The sequence below is a fragment of the Balaenoptera musculus genome, chromosome 8 (assembly GCF_009873245.2).
Source record: "Balaenoptera musculus isolate JJ_BM4_2016_0621 chromosome 8, mBalMus1.pri.v3, whole genome shotgun sequence".
Classification (NCBI taxonomy): Eukaryota; Metazoa; Chordata; class Mammalia; order Artiodactyla; family Balaenopteridae; genus Balaenoptera; species Balaenoptera musculus.
The window spans coordinates 57,951,232-57,977,156 of NC_045792.1; the positions used below are offsets into that span (position 1 = coordinate 57,951,232).

General features: G+C 36.0%; 1 protein-coding gene across 1 annotated transcript in view; it reads left to right on the forward strand.

The window, feature by feature from the left end:
• FCHSD2 (FCH and double SH3 domains 2) overlaps nt 1-25,925 on the forward strand; it is a 317,324-nt gene that overhangs the window by 43,193 nt on the left and 248,206 nt on the right. Inside the window, exon 3 of the mRNA XM_036860366.1 lies at nt 24,719-24,764. Coding sequence (XP_036716261.1) covers nt 24,719-24,764 — 46 coding nt within the window. The remainder of the gene's footprint in view (nt 1-24,718; nt 24,765-25,925) is intronic.

Genomic DNA, 25,925 nt, shown 5'->3' on the forward strand with positions numbered 1-25,925 from the left:
TAATCTATATTTTATGTTTAGATTTTATATAGGTTCATTTCAATTTAATTGAGCATCTATGTTCCAGGTATCAAACTTAATGCTTGGGGATGTATAGATGTGTAAGAGACATAAATGTAGGTATTTTCAATGTAACGTAGTTAGCAGTAAGAGAGATATTTGGTTGGGGAGTGTGAAAGACAGATACTTGGTCCAGCATAGAGATTCAGGCAGTGATCTCTGGAAGAGATGATACTTAACCTAAGTCTAATCAAATCTTATAAAAGTGGAAGCAGGTTAAGTTTTCAGCAACGATAAAAATTTTTTTGTCAATCTTTTGCAGATTCTGAAGTAGTGGTACTTAAAAGGATAGTAGTTGTTATTTATCATTTTTATTTTTTTCTCAATTTTATTGAGGTATAATTTACATAGAGTAAAACTCATCCATTTAAAAGTGTATGTCGTTTGATACATTTTAGTTTGTATGTAGTTGAGTTATCAAGGCCACACTTAAGATATAGATCATCTCCACCATCCTGAAATGTTTCTTTGTACCCTTCGATGCCCCAGCCTTAGAGGGCTACTGGTCTACTTTCTGTCATTATAATTATCTTTATTAGAATTTCATATAAATGGAATCATACAGTGGGTATTTTGTATTTGACATCTTTTATTTAGTGTAATTTGTTTTTTAGTGCAGTGTTTTTGAGATTCAAGGATTTTTTCAATGTTCCATTTCCACACACATCTTCATGGACACTATTTTGATTCCTTGAGCTGTATGTCTATCCTTAAGCCACTACCCCACTGTTTTGATAAGTATAGCTTTTTAGTAAGTCTTGAAATCAGGTAGTATAAGTCTTCCAATCTTGTTCTTCTTTTTCAGAGTTGTTTTAGCTATTTTAGATTTAAAATTTTTCAGTATAAGTTTTTATCATTAACTTGTCAGTTTCTTCAAAAAGCCTGTTAGGATTTTAATTGGGTTGCATTGAATCTATAGTACAATTTGGGGAGAATTGTCATTTTAATAATATTGAGTCTTCCAATCTATTATTATTTAGTTTATTTAATTTCTTTTTGTGGTGTTTTGTAGTTTTCACTATACAGGTATTCCATATCTTTTGTTAAATGTATTCATAAATATATGTATTTTTGATTTGTGTATAAGTGGAACATTGAAAAATTCATTTTCTAGTTGTTTATTGCTGATATGGAAGGGAAATTAATACTGAGTATCAGCTTATATCCTGTGACCTTGCTAAATGTATTTACTATTTTAGTAGCTTTTTTGTAGATTCCTTACTATTTTCCTGTACCTGATCATGACATCTGAAAATAAAAATAGTTTTACTTTTTCCTTTCCAGTTTTTATGCCTCAGTGCTTTTTCTTGCCCTTTTGTACTCTCTAGGACTTCCAGTACAATAGTGAATGGAAGTGGTAAGAGTGGATATCCTTGCTTTCTATCTCCTTGCTTTCTTCCTAATCTTAGGTAAAAAACATTGAGCCTTTCATTGTTGCATATGTTTTAGCTGTAGATTTTCCATAGATGCCCTTAAACCAGGCCTATGGAGTTTTTTATTCCTCGCTTCTTGAGGGTTTTATTTAAGCCATGGTATTGGATTTTGTTTGTTTTGTTTGTTTGTTTCCAGCCATATTGAGATATGATTGACATATAACATTGTGTAAGTTTAAGTTATACAACAGTGATGATTTGATACATGTATGTATTGCAAAATGGTTACCACAATAAGGTGAGTTAAGACATCCATTGCATCACATAATGACTTTGTGTGTGTGTGTGTTGAGAACATTTAAGGTCTACTCTCTTAGCAACTTTCAATATATAATACAGTATTGTTACTATTAATCACCATGCTGTACATTAGATCCCCACAACTTATAACTTATTTGTAGTCTTTGACCAACATCTCCCCATTTTCCCCAGCCCCTGGCAACCTCTATTCTACTCTCTGTTTCTATGATTTCAGCTTTTTGGGATTCCACATATAAGTAAGATGATATAGTATTTGTCTTCTCAGATTTATTTCACTTAGCACAATGTCTTCAAGGTCTATACATGTTGTTAAAAATGGCAAGATTTCCTTCTTTTTTATGGATGAGTTTTATATATCTATATACCTATCCAAATCCCTATCTATCTCTCACATTTTCTTTATTCTTTCATCTGTTAATGAACACTTAGGTTGCTTCCATGTTTTGGCTATTGTGAATAATGCTATGGTGAATGAATATGGACCTACAGATATCTCTTTGAGATAGTGATTTCTTTTCCTTCAGATATATATTCAGAAGTGGGATCATATGAATCATACAGTAGTTTTGAGTTTTTTGAAAAACCTCTGTACTGTATTCCATAATGGCCATACCAGTTTACATTCCCACTGGCAGTGCACAGGGGTTCCCTTTTCTCCACATTGGCCAACACTTATTTCTTTTCTTTTTGGTAATAACCATTTTAACAGGCGTGAAGTAATATCTCATTGTGGTTTTGATTTGCATTTCCTTGATGATTGGTGATGTGAGCACCTTTTATTGTATCTGTTGGACATTTGTATGTTTTCTTTGGAAAACTTTCCTTTCAGGTCTTTGACCCATTTTTAATTGCATTATTATTATTTTTTGCTGTTGTATGATTTTCTTATATATTTTGAATATTAATGCCTCATCAAATATATGGTTCGCAAATATTTTCTCCCAATTCATAGCCTTTTCATTTTGTTGATTGTTTCTTTTGCTGTGTAGAAGCTTTTTAGTTTTGATGTAGTCCCACTTGTTTTTTTGTTTTTTGCTTTTTGTGTTTGTTGCTTGTGCTTCTGTCTCGTATCCAAAAAATTGTTGCCAAGACCAGTGTCAAAGAGCTTTTGCCCTGTGTTTTCTTCTAGGAGTTTTATGATTTCAGGTCTTACCTTTAAGTTTTTCATCCATTTCACATTAAGTTTTGTGAGTGATGTAAGATGGAAGTCCAATTTCACTCTTTTGACATTCCTTTTTTTATATTTTTTTCCGTGATGGTTTATCACAGGATATTGAATATAGTTCCCTGTGCTATACAGTAGGACCTTGTTGTTTATCCATCCTATATATAATAGTTTACATCTGCTAATCCCAAACTCCCAGTCCTTCCCTCCCCCACCCCCCTCCCTCTTGGCAACCACAAGTCTGTTCTCTATGTCTGTGAGTCTGTTTCTGTTTTTTTTGTTGTTTGTTTTTTTTTTATCAGTCATCAATTTTATACACATCACTGTATACATGTCAATCCCAATCGCCCAATTCAGCACACCACCATCCCCACCCCACCGCAGTTTTCCCCCCTTGGTGTCCATACGTTTGTTCTCTACATCTGTGTCTCAACTTCTGCCCTGCAAACCGATTCATCTGTACCATTTTTCTAGGTTCCACATACATGCGTTAATATACGATATTTGTTTTTCTCTTTCTGACTTACTTCACTCTCTGTCACAGTCTCTAGATCCATCCACATCTCAACAAATGACTCAGTTTCGTTCCTTTTTAAGGCTGAGTAATATTCCATTGTATATATGTACCACAACTTCTTTATCCATTCGTCTGTCGATGGGCATTTAGGTTGCTTCCATGACCTGGCTATTGTAAATAGTGCTGCAGTGAACATTGGGGTGCATGTGTCTTTTTGAATTATGGTTTTCTCTGGGTGTATGCCCAGTAGTGGGATTGCTGGATCATATGGTAATTCTATTTTTAGTTTTTAAAGGAACCTCCATATTGTTCTCCATAGTGGCTGTATCAATTTACATTCCCACCAACAGTGCAAGAGGGTTCCTTTTTCTCCACACCCTCTCCAGCATTTATTGTTTGTAGATTTTCTGATGATGCCCATTCTGACTGGTGTGAGGTGATACCTCATTGTAGTTTTGATTTGCATTTCTCTAATAATTAGTGATGTTGAGCATCTTTTCATGTGCTTCTTGGCCATCTGTATGTCTTCTTTGGAGAAATGCCTATTTAGGTCTTCTGCCCATTTTTTGATTGGGTTGTTTGTTTTTTTAATATTGAGCTGCATGAGCTGTTTATATATTTGGAGATTAATCCTTTGTCCGTTGATTCGTTTGCAAATATTTTCTCCCATTCTGAGGGTTGTCTTTTCGTCTTGTTTATGGTTTCCTTTGCTGTGCAAAAGCTTTGAAGTTTCATTAGGGCCCATTTGTTTATTTTTGTTTTTATTTCCATTACTCTAGGAGGTGGATCAAAAAAGATCTTGCTGTGATTTATGTCAAAGAGTGTTCTTCCTATGTTTTCCTCTAAGAGTTTTATAGTGTCCAGTCTTACATTTAGGTCTCGAATCCATTTTGAGTTTATTTTTGCGTATGGTGTTAGGGAGTATTCTAATTTCATTCTTTTACACGTAGCTGTCCAGTTTTCCCAGCACCACTTATTGAAGAGACTGTCTTTTCTCCATTGTATATCTTTGCCTCCTTTGTCATAGATTAGTTGACCATAGGTGTGTGGCTTTATCTCTGGGCTTTCTATCTTGTTCCATTGATCTGTGTTTCTGTTTTTGTGCCAGTACCATATTGTCTTGATTACTGTAGCTTTGTAGTATAGTCTGAAGTCAGGGAGTCTGATTCCTCCAGCTCCGTTTTTTTCCCTCAAGACTGCTTTGGCTATTCGGGGTCTTTTATGTCTCCATACAAATTTTAAGATGATTTGTTCTACTTCCGTAAAAAATGCCATTGGTAATTTGATAGGGATTGTGTTGAATCTGTAGATTGCTTTGGGTAGTATAGTCATTTTCACAATATTGATTCTTCCAATCCAAGAACATGGTATATCTCTCCATCTGTTGGTATCATCTTTAATTTCTTTCATCAGTGTCTTATAGTTTTCTGCATGCAGGTCTTTTGTCTCCCTAGGTAGGTTTATTCCCAGGTATTTTATTGTTTTTGTTGCAGTGGTAAATGGGAGTGTTTCCATAATTTCTCTTTCAGATTTTTCATCATTAGTGTATAGGAATGCAAGAGATTTCTGTTCATTAATTTTGTATCCTGCAACTTTACCAAATTCATTGATTAACTCTAGTAGTTTTCTACTAGAAAACTGGCATTTTTAGGATTCTCTATGTATAGTATCATGTCATCTGCAAACAGTGACAGTTTTACTTCTTCTTTTCCAATTTGTATTCCTTTTATTTCTTTTTCTTCTCTGATTGCCGTGGCTAGGACTTCCAAAACTATGTAGAATAATAGTGGTGAGAGTGGACATCCTTGTCTCGTTCCTGATCTTAGAGGAAATGCTTTCAGTTTTTCACCATTGAGAATGATGTTTGCTGTGGGCTTGTCGTATATGACCTTTATTACGTTGAGGTAGGTTCCCTCTCTGCCCACTTTCTGGAGAGTTTTTATCATAAATGGGTGTTGAATTTTGTCAAAAGCTTTTTCTGCATCTATTGAGATGATCATATGGTTTTTATTCTTCAATTTGTTAATATGGTGTATCACATTGATTGATTTGCGTATATTGAAGAATCCTTGCATCCCTGGGATAAATCCCACTTGATCGTGGTGTATGATCCTTTTAATGTGTTGTTGGATTCTGTTTGCTAGTATTCTGTTGAGGATTTTTGCATCTATATTCATCAGTGATATTGGTCTGTAATTTTCTATTTTTGCAGTATCTTTGTCTGGTTTTGGTATCAGGGTGATGGTGGCCTCATAGAATGAGTTTGGGAGTGTTCCTTCCTCTGCAATTTTTTGGAAGAGTTTGAGAAGGATGGGTGTTAGCTCTTCTCTAAATGTTTGATAGAATTCACCTGGGAAGCCATCTGGTCCTGGACTTTTGTTTGTTGGAAGATTTTTAATCACAGTTTCAATTTCAGTGCTTGCAATTGGTCTGTTCATATTTTCTATTTCTTCCTGGTTCAATCTTGGAAGGTTATACCTTTCTAAGAATTTGTCCATTTCTTCCAGGTTGTCCATTTTATTGGCATAGAGTTGCTTGTAGTAGTCTCTTAGGATGCTTTGTATTTCTGCGGTGTCTCCTTTTTCATTTCTAATTTTATTGATTTGAGTCCTCTCCGTCTTTTTGTTGATGAGTCTGGCTAACGGCTTATCAATTTTGTTTATCTTCTCCAAGAACCAGCTTTTAGTTTTATTGATCTTTGCTATTGTTTTCTTTGTTTCTATTTCATTTATTTCCACTCTGATCTTTATGATTTCTTTCCTTCTGCTAACTTTGGGTTTTGTTTGTTCTTCTTTCTCTAGTTTCTTTAGGTGTAAGGTTAGATTGTTTACTTGAGATTTTTCTTGTTTCTTGAGGTAGGCTTGTATAGCTATAAACGTCCCTCTTAGAACTGCTTTTGCTGCATCCCATAGGTTTTGGATCGTCATGTTTTCATTGTCATTTGTCTCTAGGTATTTTTTGATTTCCTCTTTGATTTCTTCAGTGATCTCTTGGTTATTTAGTAACGTATTGTTTAGCCTCCAGGTGTTTGTGTTTTTTTACGTTTTTCCCCTGTAATTCGTTTCTAATCTGATAGCGTTGTGGTCAGAAAAGATGCTTGATATGATTTCAATTTTCTTAAATTTACTGAGGCTTGATTTGTGACCCAGGATGTGATCTATCCTGGAGAATGTTCCGTGTGCACTTGAGAACAACGTGTAATCTGCTGCTTTTGGATGGAATGTCCTATAAATATCAATTAAATCTATCTGGTCTGTTGTGTCATTTAAAGCTTCTGTTTCCTTATTTATTTTCATTTTGTATGATCTGTCCATTGGTGTAAGTGAGGTGTTAAAGTCCCCCATTGTTATTGTGTTACTGTCGATTTCCTCTTTTATAGCTGTTAGCAGTTGCCTTATGTATTGAGGTGCTCCTATGTTGGGTGCATATATATTTATAATTGTTATATCTCCTTCTTGGATTGATCCCTTGATCATTACGTAGTGTCCTTCCTTGTGTCTTGTAACATTCTTTATTTTAAATTCTATTTTATCTGATATGAGTATAGCTACTCCAGCTTTCTTTTGATTTCCATTTGCATGGAATATCTTTTTCCATCCCCTCACTTTCAGTCTATATGTGTCCCTAGGTCTGAAGTGGGTCTCTTGTAGACAGCATATATATGGGTCTTGTTTTTGTATCCATTCAGCAAGCCTGTATCTTTTGGTTGGATCATTTAATCCATTCACGTTTAAGGTAATTATCGATATGTATGTTCCTATGAACATTTTCTTAATTGTTTTTGGTTTTTTTTTTTTAATTTTATTTTTTATTATTTTTGGCTGTGTTGGGTCTTCGTTTCTCTGCGAGGGCTTTCTCCAGTTGCGGCAAGCGGGGGCCACTCTTCATCGTGGTGCGCGGGCCTCTCACTATCGTGGCCTCTCTTGTTGCGGAGCACAGACTCCAGACGCGCAGGCTCAGTAGTTGTGGCTCGCGGGCCCAGTTGCTCTGCGGCATGTGGGGTCTTCCTAGACCAGGGCTCGAACCTGTGTCCCCTGCGTTGGCAGGCAGATTCTCAACCACTGCGCCACCAGGGAAGCCCCCTTGGGTTTGTTTTTGTAGGTCCTTTTCTTCTCTTGTGTTTCCCACTTAGAGAAGTACCTTTAGCATTTTTTGTAGAGCTGGTTTGGTGGTGCTGAATTCTCTTAGCTTTTGCTTGTCTGTAAAGCTTTTGATTTCTCCATCAAATCTAAATGAGATCCTTGCCGGGTAGAGTAATCTTGGTTGTAGGTTCTTCCCTTTCATCACTTGAAGTATATCATGCCCCTCCCTTCTGGCCTGTAGAGTTTCTGCTGAGAAATCAGCTGTTAACCTTATGGGAGTTCCCTTGTATGTTATTTGTCGTTTTTCCCTTGCTGCTTTCAATAATTTTTCTTTGTCTTTAGTTTTTGCCAATTTGATTAATATGTGTCTCGGCGTGTTTCTCCTTGGGTTTATCCTGTATGGGACTCTCTGCACTTCCTGGACTTGGGTGGCTATTTCCTTTCCCATGTTAGGGACGTTTTCGACTATAATCTCTTCAAATATTTTCTCGGGTCCTTTCTCTCTCTCTTCTCCTTCTGGGACCTCTATAATGCGAATATTGTTGCGTTTAATGTTGTCCCAGAGGTCTCTTAGACTGTCTTCATTTCTTTTCATTCTTTTTTCTTTATTCTGTTCCACAGCAGTGAATTCCACCATTCTGTCTTCCAGGTCACTTATCCATTCTTCTGCCTCAGTTATTCTGCTATTGATTCCTTCTAGTGTAGTTTTCATTTCAGTTATTGTATTGTTCATCTCTGTTTGTTTGTTCGTTAATTCTTCTAGGTCTTTGTTAAGCATTTCTTGCGTCTTCTTGATCTTTGCCTTCATTCTTATTCCGAGGTCCTGGATCATCTTCACTATCATTATTCTGAATTCTTTTTCTGGAAAGTTGCCTATCTCCACTTCATTTAGTTGTTTTTCTGGGGTTTTATCTTGTTCCTTCATCTGGTATATAGCCCTCTGCCTTTTCATCTTGTCTATCTTTCTGTGAATGTGGTTTTTGTTCCACAGGCTGCAGGATTGTAGTTTTTCTTGCTTCTGCTGTCTGCCCTCTGGTGGTTGAGGCTATCTAAGAGGCTTGATGGGAGGCTCTGGTGGTGGGTAGAGCTGACTGTTGCTGTGGTGGTCAGAACTCAGTAAAACTTTAATCCACTTGACTGTTGATGGGTGGGGCTGGGTTCCCTCCCTGTTGGTTGTTTTGCCTGAGTCAACCCAACACTGGAGCCTACCTGGGCTCTTTGGTGGGGCTAATGACAAACTCTGGGAGGGCTCACGCCAAGGAGTACTTCCCAGAACTTCAGCTGCCAGTGTCCTTGTCCCCACGGTGAAACAGAGCCACCCCCCGCCTCTGCAGGAGACCTTTCAACACTAGCAGGTAGGTCTGGTTCAGTCTCCCCTGGGGTCACTGCTCTTTCCCCTGGGTCCCGATGCACACACTATTTTGTGTGTGCCCTCCAAGAGTGGGGTCTCTGTTTCCCCCAGTCCTGTTGAAGTCCTGCAATCAATTCCCACTAGGCTTCAAAGTCTGATTCTCTATGAGTTCCTCCTCCCGTTGCCAGACCCCCAGGTTGGGAAGCCTGAGGTGGGGCTCAGAACCTTCACTCCAGTGGGTGGACTTCTGTGGTATAAGTGTTCGCCAGTCTTTGAGTCACCCACGCACCAGTTATGGGATTTGATTTTACTCTGATTGCACCCCTCCTACAGTCTCATTGTGGCTTCTCCTTTGTCTTTGGATGTGGGGTATCTTTTTTGTGAGTTCCAGTGTCTTTCTGTCGATGATTGTCCAGCAGCTAGTTGTGATTCTGGTGTTCTCGCAAGAGGGAGTGAGAGCACGTCCTTCTACTCCGCCATCTTCCAGCTTCTGTTGTTTGTTTTTAATATTTATTTATTTGGCTTTGCTGGGTCTTAGTTGCAGCACGTGGGATCTTTGTTGCTGCATGCGGGATCTTTAGTTGCAGCATGTGTGATCTTTCAGTTGTGGCGTGTGAGCTCTTAGTTGTGGCATGCGGGATGTAGTTCCCTGACCAGGAATCGGATACGGGCCCCCTGCATTGGGAACATGGAGCCTCAACCACTGGACCACCAGGGAAGTCCCTCTGTTTTGTAGATAGGTTAATTTGTGCCATATTTTAGATTCCACATATAAGTGATATCATACGGTATTTGTCTTTCTGTTTCTAACTTATTTCACTTAGTATGATAATCTCTAGTTGCATCCATGTTGCTGCAAACAGCATTATTTCATTCTTTTTTATGGCTGAGTAGTATTCCATTGTATATGTGTACCATGTCTTCTTTATCCATTCGTCTGTTGATGGACATTTAGGTTGTTCCCATCCAATTTTATTCTCTTGTATGTGGATATTCAGTTTTTCCAGCACCATTTATTGAAGAGACTATCCTTTCCTCACTCTGTATTCTTGTCTCCCTTGTCAAATATTAGTTGACTAATTATGTATTGGTTTATTTCTGGGCTCTCTGTTCTGTTCCGTTGGTTTATATGTCTTTTTTAATGCCAGTACCGTCCTGTTTTGATTACTGTGGCGTTGTAATATAGTTTGAAATCAGGACATGTGATATCTCTAAGTTTTGTTCTTTGTCAGAATTGCTTTGGCTATTCAGGGTCTTTTGAGTTTCCATATGAATTTTGGGGTTGTTTTTTCTATTTCTGTGAAAAATGCCATTGGAATTTTGATTTGCATTGAATTTATAGGCTTTGTGTAGTATGGACATTTTAACAATATTAATTCCTCCCATCCATGAACATGAGCTTTCTTTCCATTTATTTGTATCTTCAGTTTCTTGCATGAATATCTTAAGTTTTCAGTGTTCATCTTTCACCTCCTTGGTTAAGTTCATAATGTTGAATTTTGTCAAATATTTTTTCTGCATCTATGGGAATGATCATCTGGCTTTTCTCCTTTATTCTGTGGTGAGTTACATTGATTAATTTTTCAGTGTTGAACCATGCTCAGATAAACCCCATTTGGTCATTATGTATTATCCTTTTTATATAATGCTGGGTTTGATTTGCTAATATTTGTTAAGGGCTTTCACATCTATGTTTGTAGGGATATTAGCTGCAGGATTTTTTTGATGCTGGTTGTTGTTGGTTTTTGGTGATGTCTTTTCAAGTTTTGGTGTGGTGATGATATTGGTCTCATAAAATGAGTTGGTAAGTGTTCCCTTTTTTCTCTGCTTTCTGGAAGAGTTTATGTATGGTGGTATTCTTTCGTTCTTGAACGTTTGATAGAATTAACCAGTGAAGCCATCTGGGCCTGGAGTTTTGTTTTTGTTTTTTGAGAGATGAGTGTTTAATTACAAATTCCACTTTTTAAATTGTTGTAGGGCTTCTCATATTTTCTATTTGTCTCCTTCAAGGAATTTGTCCATTTCATCTAGATTGCCAAATTTTTGGAGCATGTCTGTGGGTTCTTTGCACTTCCTGTGGATTTCCCATGGCTGACCTTGTACTTCCCTGATCCGTATAGTCATCTTTTTTTCTGGCTGCATACTGCTTCTGTAGCTCCTAGGAATTCTGGGGTTCGCCTCTTGCATCTATTTTTAAGACCCATTGACACACCAGGTGACCCTCTTCTATGATACCTGACAAATTTATATGCTGACATTCACTCTCACTTTTGGGCCCACATATATTCACAGAAAACATCAATAATTTTTTTTTAATTAAAATTGAAGTAAAATTAACATAAAGTTTACCGTTTTAACAATTTTAAAATGTACAATTCAGTGGCTTCCAGTACATTCACAGTGCTATACAACCATCACCACTATCTAATTCTAAAACATTTTTATCACCCCCAAAAGCAACTAATTAAGCTGTCATTCACCATGTTACCCCTCCCCTAAGTCCCTGACAATCTGCTTTCTATTTCTATTGATTTGCCTACTCTGGACATTTCATATAAGTGGAATCATACTGTATGAGGCTGTAAAGGTTAATTTTATATGTTGGCTGGGCTGTGGTGCCCAGATTTGTGTCAAACATTATTCTGAATATTTCTCTGAGGGTGTTTTTGTATGAGGTTAGCATTTAAATCAGTAGATTTTAAGTAAAGCAGATTGCTCACCATAATGTGGGTGGGCCTCATCTAGTCAGTTGAAGACCTGACTAGAACAAAAGACTGGTCTCCTGAGTAAGAGGGAATTCTGCAGGAGATGGCCTTCGGACTTGAACTGCATTATCATCTTTTTCCTAGGTCTCCAGTCTGATGGCTTTCAACTTAAATTGCAGCATCAGCTTTTCTCTAGGTCTTCACCCTATTATCCCACTCTGCAAAATTTAGACTTAACACCTCTATAATTCCATGAGCAAATTCCTTAAAATAAATGTCTTTTTATACATCTACACATGGTACTGGTTCTGTTTCTCTGGAGAACCATACTAACACAGTGGCCTTTTGTGACTGACTACTTTCACTTAGCATAGTGTTTTTGAGGTTCATCCGTGTTGTAATATATATCAGTATTTATTACTTTTTATGGATGAATAATATTTCATTTTATGGATATACCATATTTTGTTTATCCGTTGATCTCTTGATGGACATTTGGGTCATTTCCACTTTTCGGCTGTTATGAATAATGCTGCCATGAACTTTTGTCTACAAGTTTTTGTTTTAACATCTATTTTCAGGTTTTTGAGTGTATACTGAGGAGTGGAATTATTGCAGTATGTAGTAATTTTATGTTTAGCTTTTTGAGGAAGTACCGAGCACAACAGTTTTGCACAACAGGTGTACCATTTTACATTCTTACCAGCAGTGTATAGGGGTTCTTGTTTCTCCACATCCTGGTCAATAGTTGCTCTTTTCCATTTTGTTTTTGTTTGTTTATGTTATAGTCATCCTAATGGGCATGAAGTGTTATCTCGTTGTGGTTTTGATTTGCATTTCCCTAACAACTAATGTTGTTGGACATCTTGTCATATGGTTATTGGCTAGTTGTATATCTTCTTTGGACAAATGTCTGTTTAATACTTTTGCCCATTTTTAAATTGGACTGCTTGTCTCTTTGTTGTAGATTTGTAAGAGTTCTTTGTATATTCTGGTTATTATACTCTTATTAGATATATGATTTGCAAATATTATTCCATTCTGTTGTCTTTTCATATTCTTTATAAGTTCCTTTGATGCACAAACATTTTTAATTTTGATGAAGTTCATCTTACATATTTATTTTGTTGATTATGTTTTTGGTGTTCCATTTAATAATCTGTTGCCAAATTCAAGGTCAAGAAGATATATTCCTATGCTTACTTTTAAGAGTTTTATAGTTTTAGCTATTACATTTAGGTCTTTGATCCATTTTAAGTTTTATGTTTTGAATGAGATAGGGGTCCAACTTCTTTCTTTTGTGTGTGCAGATCCAGTTGTCCTGGCACCATTTGTTGAAGAGACTATTCCGCCTCTAATGGTCTTGGCATCCTTGTTGATAATCAGTTGGCCGTAGATGTTTGAGTTGGTGTCTGGACTATCAGTTCCATCAACAGACATATACAGAACACTCCACCCAACAAAGCAGAATATACATTTTTCTCAAGTGCACATATCTCAAGGATAGACCATGAGTTGGGGAATAAACAACTATCAATACATTAAAAAATACCAAAATCATGCAAAATATCTTTTTTGACCACAATGGAATGACACTATAGAAATCAACAGAAGGAAAACTGAAAAATTTGCAAATATGTGGAAACTAAACAATATAATCTTAAACAATGAGTGGGTTAAAAGAAATCACTAGGAAAATTAGAAAATACTTTGAGAGGAATGAAAACAAAAACACAACATAACAAAACTTATGGTATGCAGTGAAACTGCTTGGGAAATTTATAGCTCTAAACACTTACATTAAAAATGAAAAAAGATCTCATATTAACCTAACTTTACACCTAAGGAACTAGAAAGAGAGCAAGCCGAAACCAAAGCTAGCAGAAGGAAGAAAATAACTAAGATTAAATTAGAGATAAACAAAACAGAGAATAGAAAGACAATAGAATCAGTGAAACTAAAGTGGGTTCTTTGAAAAGATCAACACATTGACAAACCTTTAGCTAGTGTAAGAAATAGAGAAGATGACAATAAATAAAATCAGAAGTGAAAGTGGGGACATTACATCCTGTTCTACTGAAATAAAAAGGATTATAAGAGAGTACTATGAGTAGTTGTACACCAACAAATTGGATAACCTAGACGAAATGGATAAATTCCCAGAAACACACAAATTACTAAAACTGAATCAAAAAGAAATAGAAATGCTCAACAGACTTTTGACAAGTAAAGAGATTGAATTAGTAATCAAAAAAATCTTCCAACAAAGATAAGTCTAGGACTAAAACTCATGGTTGAATTTTACCTTATGGTTAAAGAAGAACTAACATCAATACTTTTCAGAATCTTCAAAAAAGTAGAAAATCAGGGAACACTCCTAACTCATTCTGTGATGTCCTTATTACCTTGGTAACCAAAGTCAGACAAAGATACCACAAGAAGCTACAGATCAGTATCCCTTATGAACATTGATACAAAAATCCTCAACAAAATACTAGTACACTGAATCCAACAACACATTAAAAGGATTATACACTATGACAAAGTGAAATTCATTCCAGGAATGCAAAAGTTCAACATAAGAAAATCAAGGAATGAAATATACCATATTAATAGAATGAAGGGGAAAAAAACTCCATTAATAGCATGAAGGGGACAAAATTCAATACCCTTTCATGATAAAAACACTCAAACTAGGAATTGAAGGAAACTTCTTTAATAATCCTGTTTTCTTTTTGTTTTTTTTTAAATATTTACTTATTTAGTTGGTTGCTCTGGGTCTTAGTTGTGGCAGGTGAGCTCCTTAGTTGTAGCATGTGAACTCTTAGTTGCAGCATGCCTGTGGGATCTAGTTCCCTGACCAGGAATCAAACCTGGGCCCCCTGCCTTGGGGGCTTGGAGTCTTAACTGCTGCGCCACCAGGGAAGTCCCCCCCGCCCCAAGGAAACTTCCTTAACATGATAAAGGGCACATATGAAAAGCCCACAAGTTAACATTATACTCAGTAGTGAAAGACTAAAAGCTTTCCCCCAAAAGGAACAAGGCAGGATGCCCACTTCACCACTGCTATTTTCTTGTGACTTTGACATTCTATAATTCTATCTGAAAGTGGTATTTGCTTCATTAGGGTTTTTGTTTGTTTGTTCGTTTTTTGTTTTTAAGTTTTAAAAATTCATCTGCTCCATGGCAGCATTTTTCTCATGAGGGTCCTTTAGCTACTCTGTTTTTCCTGTGCTGTTTTTTCTTCTTTTTAAAATTTTGTATTTGCATAGATCTATTCTTGCTCCTTTTGGGGTTATTTTTGAATGAAGAGGGTTTTTCCTGTAGAACTTTTTAGGATACCAGAAGTAGGTATCTTAGGGTAGCTTCAGTCTTCAAATTTACAGTAATTTTCTTTATGACCAGGGTTGAGTGTATGAATTTATTTTCTTTCTCCTCAGCTGGAGAAGATGGCTGCTGCAGGGCCGTTCATAGTGCAGGCTGTCTCACTATTTTTTTTTTTGCCACACCAGCAGCCTAATTTCTGCCAGTGTAGATTGTTTGTGTGATTTCTAATTTAGTACTTTCTCTTCTGTTTCTTCAAACTGAGCAGCAAACAAAGCTCCCTCTACCAGCCCATGTCCCCTGTTTTTGTTGTTGCGAATGTGGTTTAAATTTTATACCTCAGAAAGTTGCAGTTGAAGAAATGTACTCTCCCCCACCCCTTTGAGTTTTAGAACCTCATGCCTTATATTTACCCTCCTTCTCCAATTTAATTGTCTCTCCTTAGGCGTCTCTTCCACTTATATTTCTTATGTTTCCTAGTTTTATTGGAGATCATGTTTGCATTTATGTTTTTTATTCTGTTTGTTGCTTTTGGGTAATTTCTGAGAGAAGGGAGATTCTGACTTTGCTCTGTTATCTAATACCAGAAGTACTTAAAATGTAGTTTTTTGTTAGTGCTTTACATATTCAGTTAGTCAAAATATTTTAACTGGATTAAATTTCATAATTATAAACTGTAGATGTGATATTTTCACTTAGCTAACAAATACTTTTTTAGTATTTACTATGTGCCAAGGCTGTTCTAAGTGCTTTATCAATATGTACTCATAATTCTATGAGGTAGATGTTCTTTTTATTCCTACTTAATTGATAGGAAACTGAAGCATGGTAAGGAAAATTAACTTGCCCAAGGTTACCTAATTAGTAAGAAATAAGAACGAACACTTTCTACTTTTCATTCTATGCCTGTAGCATTTGTGGGTCTTGGCATCATTTGATTATACCTTATGTTAGTGAATCCCTTCAGAGCAGAGTCCATGCCTCATTCATTTTTATATTCCCAGTGCATATTTAGTAGAATACCTGAAATTCAGAAGATACTCAATGAATGTTGTTGGTGAATTAATATTTTTTATTAGGAGCCAAGTAATTTTCTCTCTGTCAGACTTGTATAGCTTCAGTTGTTCGTTCTAGTTGCCTTGTTTAAAAATTTTTTTTGTTTTTGGTATTCTCATGTCATCATTTTAATGCTATTGCCATATTTGTGTTAATAACACCTCTAAAAACAGCTGTTGTATTCCAGGGCAAAATTATAAAGGTTTCCTTATGAAAGAGTTGTCAGTGTCCTGATAATATAAGTACTAGTACCCTTACCCCAGTTTGCTATCCGTGCTAACAGATTATTTTTTATATTCTGATATTAGTTATTTTTAAACAGTGTCATTTGTAAAATAAGAGGTCAGCGAACTCAGAGTAGTAAAAATGTGGTGGTCATCTTGTACTTCATTTGTTTTTTTTTGTTTTTTTTTTAAATTTATTTATTTATTTATTTATTTTTGGCTGTGTTGGGTCTTTGTTTCTGTGCGAGGGCTTTCTCTAGTTGCGGCAAGCGGGGGCCACTCTTCATCGCGGTGCGCGGGCCTCTCACTCTCGCGGCCTCTCTTGTTGTGGAGCACAGGCTCCAGATGCGCAGGCTCAGTAGTTGTGGCTCACGGGCCTAGTTGCTCCACGGCACATGGGATCTTCCCAGACCAGGGCTCGAACCCGTGTCCCCTGCACTGGCAGGCGGACTCTCAACCACTGCGCCACCAGGGAAGCCCACTTCATTTGTTTTTATTGCTGAGTTTTATTCCACTGTAAGAATATGTCACTGTTTGTTGATCTATTATCCCACTGGCAGGCACTGTTTCCTGTTTTTGGCTCTTTATGAATAAAAGTGCTATGAATATTTTTGTCAAGTGTTTTTGTGGAGATTTGTTATCATTTCTCTTGGTAAATGCCTAGTATTAGAATTTATGTCAAGATAGATGTATGTTTAGTTACATAAGAAATACCAGATTTTTTTCCCAAAGTGGTTGTACCATTTTACATTCCCATGGACTACATGTTAGAGTTTCATTGCTTTGTACCCTCACTGATATTTATAATTATCAGTATTTTTAATTTTAGCCATTCTGGTGGATGTGTTTATTTTTAATATTCATCATTATGGGTTTGATATCCCATCTCCACTACCACCATTAATAGTTTGAATGTTCTTCGGTGTTCTGCTTATCCTGGTGATGAATTACAGAGTTAGGGGGTTCCCAAGACAACTCTCACTCCAGATACCAACTGCAAGTTTGGAGGCCTCCAAGACCACCCTCACTTCTGACATGGCTTGCAAGATCATGGTCCCCAAGACTAACCTTGGATTTGATAATTTGCTAGAAGAACTCACTGAAAGTTTACTTAAAATTATGGTTTATTATAGTGAAAGGATATATTTTAAAATTATCTGGCATGGCCTAAGTGTCCCAGGTAAACAAAAACACTCTTATCAGGCACGACATTCCAAAGGTTTAGAGATTACTTCCCAAAGCCAAGGGCAAAGGCCAGACCTCTCTTTGGGTGCGGCTAAACCTTTATTACACACCTTTATACCTTCCTTGGTTGTTTTTTATTTTTCTTTCATTAATTTTCTAAATATTTTTGTGACTTTTTAATGAAAATTTCAAACATACAACAAGGTTGAAAGAATTTTACAGTAAACACCCATCACCCAAACCTAAATTCTACTGTTAATATTGTACTATACAGTGTACTCATTTTGTCACTTATCTATGCATTTACCCATCCTCTATCTATCAACAATCCACCTTATTTTTAAAATTTATTTCAAAGTAATTGTACACATTACCAGGCTTTTCCCTAAATAATTCAGCATGCAGATCATTAGAGTTCAGTATTCCATATAGTTTCTTATTTTGAGGTAAAATTTATATACAATGAAATATAAATCTTAGGTATACAATTGCTAAGTTTTGACAAATACATAACACTCAAGTAACCCAGCCTCTATCAAAATTTAATTTTGTATTTTTCTTTTTTTTTTAAATTTATTTATTTTTTATTTTTATTATTTTTGGCTGTGTTGGGTCTTTGTTGCTGTGCGCGGGCTTTCTCTGATTGTGGTGAGCGGGGGCTACTCTTTGTTTCGGTGCGCGGGCTTCTCACCGTGGTGGCTTCTGTTGTTGCAGAGCATGGCCTCTCAGCGCGCGGGCTTCAGTAGTTGTGGCGTGCGGGCTTAGTTGCTCCGCGGCATGTGGGATCTTCCCGGGCCAGGGCTTGAACCCATGTCCCCTGCATTGGCAGGCGGATTCTTAACCACTCTGCCACCAGGGAAGCCCCCCCCCCCCTTTTTTTTTTTAACATTTATATATTTATTTGGCTGCACCGAGTCTTAGTTGCAGCATGCAGGCTCTTTTAGTTGCGGCAAGTGGGCTCTTAGTCGAGCCAGGCGGGATCCAGTTCCTAACCAGGGATTGAACCTGGGCCCTGTGCATTGGGAGCATGAAGTCTTACCCACTGGACCACCGGGGAAGTCCCCCTCCTTGGTTTTTAAAGCTCACAAAATGTTTGTGTTAACTGATATAATCTGTGACCAAGGTCAAGAAACTTAATTGGTTCATATGGATATAGACTGTGATCTTGATTCTGCCTATCCCAGGAGCTAACCTAACTGAGCTGTTTAACTGAAACTTATGAAGAGTCTAAAACGTGATTATAGAGTTTCTGTCTGTTCTTTCATTCATTCAGCAAACGTTTATTGAACTACTACCGTTTTCAGGCACTGTGCTACACATGTAAATACAAAGCACACTCATTGCTCCCAGGGAACTCCATAGTCAATTCACAGACAATTACAGTACTGGAAGTGCGTGCTATGTTATAAGATGCTGGAGGACCACAGAGAGGGTGTCTAAATCACAAGTGGAATTCAGGAAGATTTCTCAGGAGAGGTGATGTTTAAGCTAAGTTTTGAAGGATAAGAGACTTAGGTCAAGTAATAGGGGAAAGGAATTCCAAGCAGAAAGGACCACATTTGCTAGAGTGTGAAAGCAGGAGCCTAGGTCCTTTTACTATACTTAGCTCTAGCCTAGGATGTGAATGGAGGAGTTTATAGAGATGAAGCCACACTAGCAGTCAAGTCTGGATAGTAAGTAACCTCATCTGTCATGTTAAAGGAATTTAGATTTTTTTCCAGGAGTGATGAAGAGCCATTTCAGAAATGTTAGCAGGAAAGTGGCTTGATCAGATTTATTTTAGGAAAATTATTTAGAACATTAGATTTTTATTGAAGAATTGTTACATGGGTTTATTCTTATTCCTTTCTATATGATATGGAATTTATATGAGTTGATTGAAAATTAGTGCTTTTTTATCTTTAATTTTTTTCTAATTATAGAAATATTAATTATTAGAAAAAAAATAGAATAGAAAATAAAGAATCTCACGTCCCCTTCTTTTAACAATAAAAATTTGGATATATTCTTTGAGTGGCCCCCCCAGATATGTATTTTCCAGGTATACAGAATTTATACAGATACCTGTATTACATAGAGGTATCTATTAATATTTTTAAGATAAAATGAGATCTTGCTTTACATATTCTTCTGAAGCTTTTAAAAAATACTGGGTAATATATTGTAGCTTTCTTCATAGTATTTATAATTATCCCATTTATTATTAAGTATTTCTTTGTATAATGATTTATTTACTATCTGTTAGTCCTATTTGATGTCTGTCTTATTCAGTGCTATATCATCAGTACCTATACAGTGTCTTTTCCATGATAGCCAGTCAGTTAATGTTTATTGCATGAGTTAATTGAGGCTACCTTTCTATACCAGCACATACAGAATTACCACATTCTTTTTAGTGGCCATATAGGATTCTTCTGAATGTAATAGAATATATTTTGAAAGGTTAGTTTGTTCCATTTAACTATTAAATTTTTAAAAATATGCAGTGGGAATGTAAAATGGCACAGCTGTTATGAAAAATAGTTTGATGGTTCTTCAAAAACTTAAGCATAGAATTATCATATGACCCAGCAGTTCTACTCTTAAGTATACATTCAAAAGAACTTAAAACTTAGTTCTACATAGAAATTCATAAACGAATGTTCATAGCAGCATTATTCATACTATTGAAGATGTAGAAACAACTCAAATGTCCATTGGTGGATGAATGGATGAATTGTAGTATATCCACACAATGAAGTATTATTCAGCCATAAAAAGGAGCAAAGTATTGATACATTCTACAACTTGGATGAATCTTGAAAACATGCTAAGCGAAAGAAGCCAGACACAAAAGATTACATATTACATGATTCCTTCTATATGAAATATCCAGAATAGACAAGTCTATGGAGACAGAAAATTAGCTTAGTTGTTGCCAGTGGTAAGGGGAGTGGGAATGGAGAATGATTACTTACTTAATGGGTATGAAGTATTATTCTGGAGTGATTAAAAAGTTTTGAAAGTAGGGAGAGGTGGTGGTTGTACACACTGTAAATGCACTAAATGCTGTTGAATTGTATACTTTAAAATGCTTAATTTTATGTCATAAATTTTACCTCAGTAAAAAATATATACATGTACACATGGTATAGATTCAAACAATACAAACAAGAAATCAGTAAAAGGTCTTTCTTTTACCACTACGACCAATTCCTTTCTTCATAAGGAACCATTGTTAGACCAGTTTCATGTTAAATATTTCAGGGAATTCTATCACAGTGATTCCTAAGGGGACCACAGTAGCATTTCTGAATGGTACAGTTTTATATTTGATGGACTGTGGTAACTGAGAAGTATCATAATGATCATAATCCAGCATATACATGTAAACATTTTTATATGAAAAGATAGTAATATACTATATATATTATTCTGTAACTTTTTTGTTTACTAACCATTGTATCTTCCTATAAAGTTGCAGTTTACTAAATAATCCATCTTTTCCCCTTTGAATCAAAATGCCATCTTTTTTAGTTACTAAATTTTTATTTATTATATTGATATTTAGTATTTGGGTATATTTGGGTGTATTTCTGACTTATGTTTCATTATCTCTGTTTGCTCATTTCATTACTGAGCTGTTTTAATTACTGTTGCTTTTAAACTTAATTTTTACTATCTGGTGAGGGTAGGTGATAATTTTTAACATTATTCTTTTTCAGAATGTTTATAACAATTCTTTTAATATTTATTTTTATTTATTTATCTTTGGCTGCATTGGGTCTTTGTTGCTGTGCATGGGCTTTCTCTGGTTGCGGTGACTGGGGGCCACTCCTCACTGCGGTGCACGGGCCTCTCATTTTGGTGGCCTCTCTTGTTGCAGAGCATGGGCTCTAGGTGCGCGGGCTTCAGTAGTTGTGGCACACGAGCTCAGTAGTTGTGGCTCGCGGGCTCTAGAGCGCAGGCTCAGCAGTTGTGGCGCACGGGCTCAGTTGCTCCGTGGCATGTGGGATCTTCCCGGACCAGGCTCGAACCCGTGTTCCCTGCATTGGCAGGCATATTGTTAACGACTGTGCCACTAGAAAAACCCCTATAACAATTCTTAAGTGTTTATTTTTCCATTTGAACTTTATAATCAACTTACCTAAATAAAAGAAAAATACTGGAACAATGGCAAACTTATCTCTCAGCTCCTCAAACCTTGGCAACTGATAATCTACTTTCTGTCTTTATGGACTTGCCTATTCTGGACATCTTGTATAAATGGAATCATATAATATGTGGGATTTTATGTCTGGCTTCTTTCACTTAGCCTGATGTTTTCAAGTTTCATCCATATTGTAGCATATATCAGTATTTTGTTCCTTTTTATGGTTGAGTGATATACCACCATATGAATGTAGCACATCTTGCTTATCCTTTCATCAGTTGATGGACATTTGGGCTGTTGTCACTTTTTGGCTATGATGAATAATGCTGCTATGAATATTCATTTACAGGTTTTTGTGTAGACGTATGTTTTAAGTTTTCATGGGTATATACCCAGGAATATAATTGCTGGGTCTTATGGTAACTCTATGTTTAACCTTTTGAGGAACTCTCAGACTATTTTCTGAAGCAGCTGTACTGTGTTACATTCCCAAAAGCACTCTATGAGAGTTCTCATTTCTCTACATCCTTGCCAGCACTTGTTTTTGTCCATCTGTTTAATTATAGCACCCATTAATATTTTAACAGAGAAACTGATGTTGAATTTTAACAAATGCCTTTATATTTTATATGAAGGTTATCAGAAGATTTTTTTGCTCTGTTCTCTTGCTGTGGTTTATAATAAATAGATTTCCTAATATTGATGATGTAAATTTTGAGCAGTTGTGATCTTGTATTTGTTTTCTTTATTTAGAAGAAGAAATTACTTAGTAGACATGTAATTGTTTAACAACAACTAAAAATTGCACTGACAATTTTAAAATTAGTTGATATGCATGTTCAGAGTAAAAGAGTTAGTTCCCCTTTTCTTGGAGACTTCACTTGAACATTCTTATTTCAAGATGAGATACATCTAAGGTTAAAAGGGTTCTAAATAAATAGCTGAAATATTTCCTTTCATCTTTTGTAAAATATTAAAAATACCACCTCCTTCAAAATACAGGTAAGTTTTCAGATTTTTAATGATTAAAGTTTAAGCGAGTTCATTTTAATTAGTCTTGTTTGCCTGGGGAGATATATTTAGTAACACAGTCATAATAATTTCTCAGTCCAATTTTAGTAAAACAACATGGGTGTAAAAAAGGTTTGTGCATATGTTTATAAGTGCATTTATTTACTTAAAATAAGGACTTTATTTTTTCAAACATCGAACTAAAACATCAGAAAATATAGAAAGCAAAATCAAAAGAAGAAAGTGAAAGCCAGTAATCCCACTGTCCAGAGAAAACTTACATTACTATTATATATATGTATATGCAGACACACATAATTTACATATATATACACATACACCAAATATATATAATACAGTATACAAATGCATGTATACAGTGTGCTTTACATATATGCATATATAATATATAGTTTATATGTTTTCTCTTAAGGAGAGTAGACGAATTGTATTTTAAAGGACTGTGTTAAATGCTTTATAATGCACCAAACCCCATAAGGAAAAGGATCTTGCTCAACTCTTTTTTTGTTTGTTTTTTAAATTGTGGTAAAATACATATAAGATTTACTATCGTAATCATTTTTAAGTGTACAATTTAGTGGTATTAAGTACATTCATTTTGTTTTGCTGCCACCACCATCCATCTTCAGAACTCTTTGCATCTTGCAAAACTGAAACTCTATACCTATTAAATAATAACTCCTCTGATCCCCTCCTCCCACTCCCTGGCAACCACCATTCTCCTTTGTGTCTATATGATTTTGACTGCTCTAAGTACCTTATATAAATGGAATCATACAGTATTTGTTCTCTTGTGACCGACTTATTTCACTCAGTATAATGTCCTCAAAGTTTATTCATGTTGTAGCATATGTCAGAAATTCCTTCCTTTTTAAAGCTAAATAATAGTTATCCATCCCAAACAAATGTAGTAAAATTTTAAATACTTTAATTTCTTATAGAAGAAGTGAATAGTCATGTTGGTAAATTTAAATAATTATTAAAATGGGGAGTTTTGGTTTATCGCCTTTTTTTCTATTCCAGCTTTTTCTTTATATTTTTCACCTTTTACTGTGATATCTCTGCCTTAATGAAGTGCTTTTAAGAGCACGGATACCTGACACCTCACAGAAAAGTCTTTAAACTCAGACTACTCAAAGTAAATTATTAATGTTATCATATTTCATTGACTCTACCTTGCCTGTGGTTTGTAAGGTACACTGTTATTTCATGTACTGTTAAGATAGAAAAAAATACTGCCAATCATTATTTATTTGTTTATTTATTTTTAAAGGAACATTTATTTATTTATTTACTTTTTGGCTGCATTGGGTCTTTGTTGCTATGTGTGGGCTTTCCCTAGTTGCGGCGATTGGGAGCTACTCTTCGTTGCGGTGCGTGGGCTTCTCATTGAGGTGGCTTCTCTTGTGGCGGAGCACGGGCTCTAGGTGCATGGGCTTCAGTAGTTGTGGCACGTGGGCTCAGTAGTTGTCTGCCAATCATTTAAAAGATGAATACCAATATCATAAATGTTAAAATGTGAAAAGTATTTACTGTAGAATCTGTGAAATATAATACATGTGTGGAAAGGGTGCTCTTATTATACCATAACATGTGGTGGCCTTGTACTTTGTTTTGTGACTCTTGTAAAAGAATGGAATGAAGGAAATGATTTGACTATTTCATGTTGAGAAGCTGATCAAATTTTGATTTTCACCCTGTTTTCTGTAGTCCCTCTATGTTTATTATTATATTCAGGAAACATTTTTACTACCTACTATGCACTAGCCATTGTGATAACAGCAGCTAACATACACACACACACACACACACACACACATATCTGTCTTTTACTCTGTGCTGGTCACTATTTTGAGCACTTTATATATTGTCATTAACTAAATTTTACACTATCCCTATGAGATAGATACTATTTCTATATCCATTTTACCAAGAAGGAAACTGAGGCACAGAGAAGTCAAGTGACTTGACCAAGGTCATACAGCTAGTAAGTAGTGGAGCTAGGATTTGAATGTGGATTGTCTTAACTCCAAGGTCTGTGGTGTCAGCAGTATTCTTAGGCACATAAGGTGAATGACATATTGTGCCTTCCCTCAACACAGCTTACCAAGCAGTATGTGAGGGTGTGTTGATAACTGTACATAAAGTTATTGTTATATGTTTGGTAACGAATTTTTATTTGTGTTTTTAGGACATTCAGTCAGAAGAAGGCTGCTATTGAAAGAGAGTATGCACAGGTAAGCTTGGAAGTGGAGGTCCCCATCCTAGAATACCTCTTCTTTGGCTTAAGGGCAGATATGTTTGTTGGAGAGACGTGTTGGCATCCCTGTATCCTCCTTTTCTTATTTTTGGTTCTCTCACTTTGATCCTCCTTTTACTCCATTTGAATCTTCAAATGAAGAGCTAATTTGCTTCTTACTACAAAGAAGGTTGTGAACATTCTGGGAGAAGATAATAGTCACAATATTTGTAAAGTATTTACAAGTATAAGTAATAGTGAATACATTTTACAAGTATATGTACTCATTCTCCCTTATATATCCCATACTCTGCAGTTTTATGAAAGGTTAATTATTTTTGTTCAATCAGGTATTTATTTCTCATTAGGTCCCTGTTGATAGAGAATGGCATGCTTTCAGTGGATGATATGGTGCTATTTATAGGGAAATTTAAGCATTTATTTTATTTTTTAAAAAATATTTATTTATTTATTTATTTATTTATTTATTTATTTATTTATTCATTCATTCATTCTGCACCGGGTCTTAGTTATGGCATGCGGGATCTTTGTTGCGGCATGCGGGCTCTTAGTTGCAGCATGGGGACTTCTTAGTTGTGACATGCACACTTCTTAGTTGCAGCATGTGGACTCTTAGTTGCGGCATGCAGGCTTCTTGGTTGTGGCATGCGGACTTCTTGATTGCAGCATGCAGACTTCTTAGTTATGGCATGTGAACTCTCTGTTGCGGCAGGCATGAGGGATCTAGTTCCCCGACCAGGGATCGAACCTGGGCCCCCTGCATTGGGACCGTGGAGTCTTACCCACTGGACCACCGGGGAAGTCCCATAAGCACTTATTTTAATTAGAATCTTATTTGCTCTCAGATAGCTAAATGTGCCAAGGAAAAATTATGTTGATATATCATTTTGTGAGTATTAAGAATTAATAACTACCCATCCTTATACAAAAACAGTTTAACATAATTTGGAAATTTTGGCCCTTGTAAGCAATTACTTTCCATGTGGAGTAGAATTCTAAAATTGATCCCCCCCCCCAAAAAAAATCATGAAAGTAGTATTTGTTACAAAATTTAAAAATACAGGAGAACACTAGAAGGAAAAATTAACACCCAGAAAATGCTGTACATGATAACTCCTGTTATCAGTGTAATTTGTGT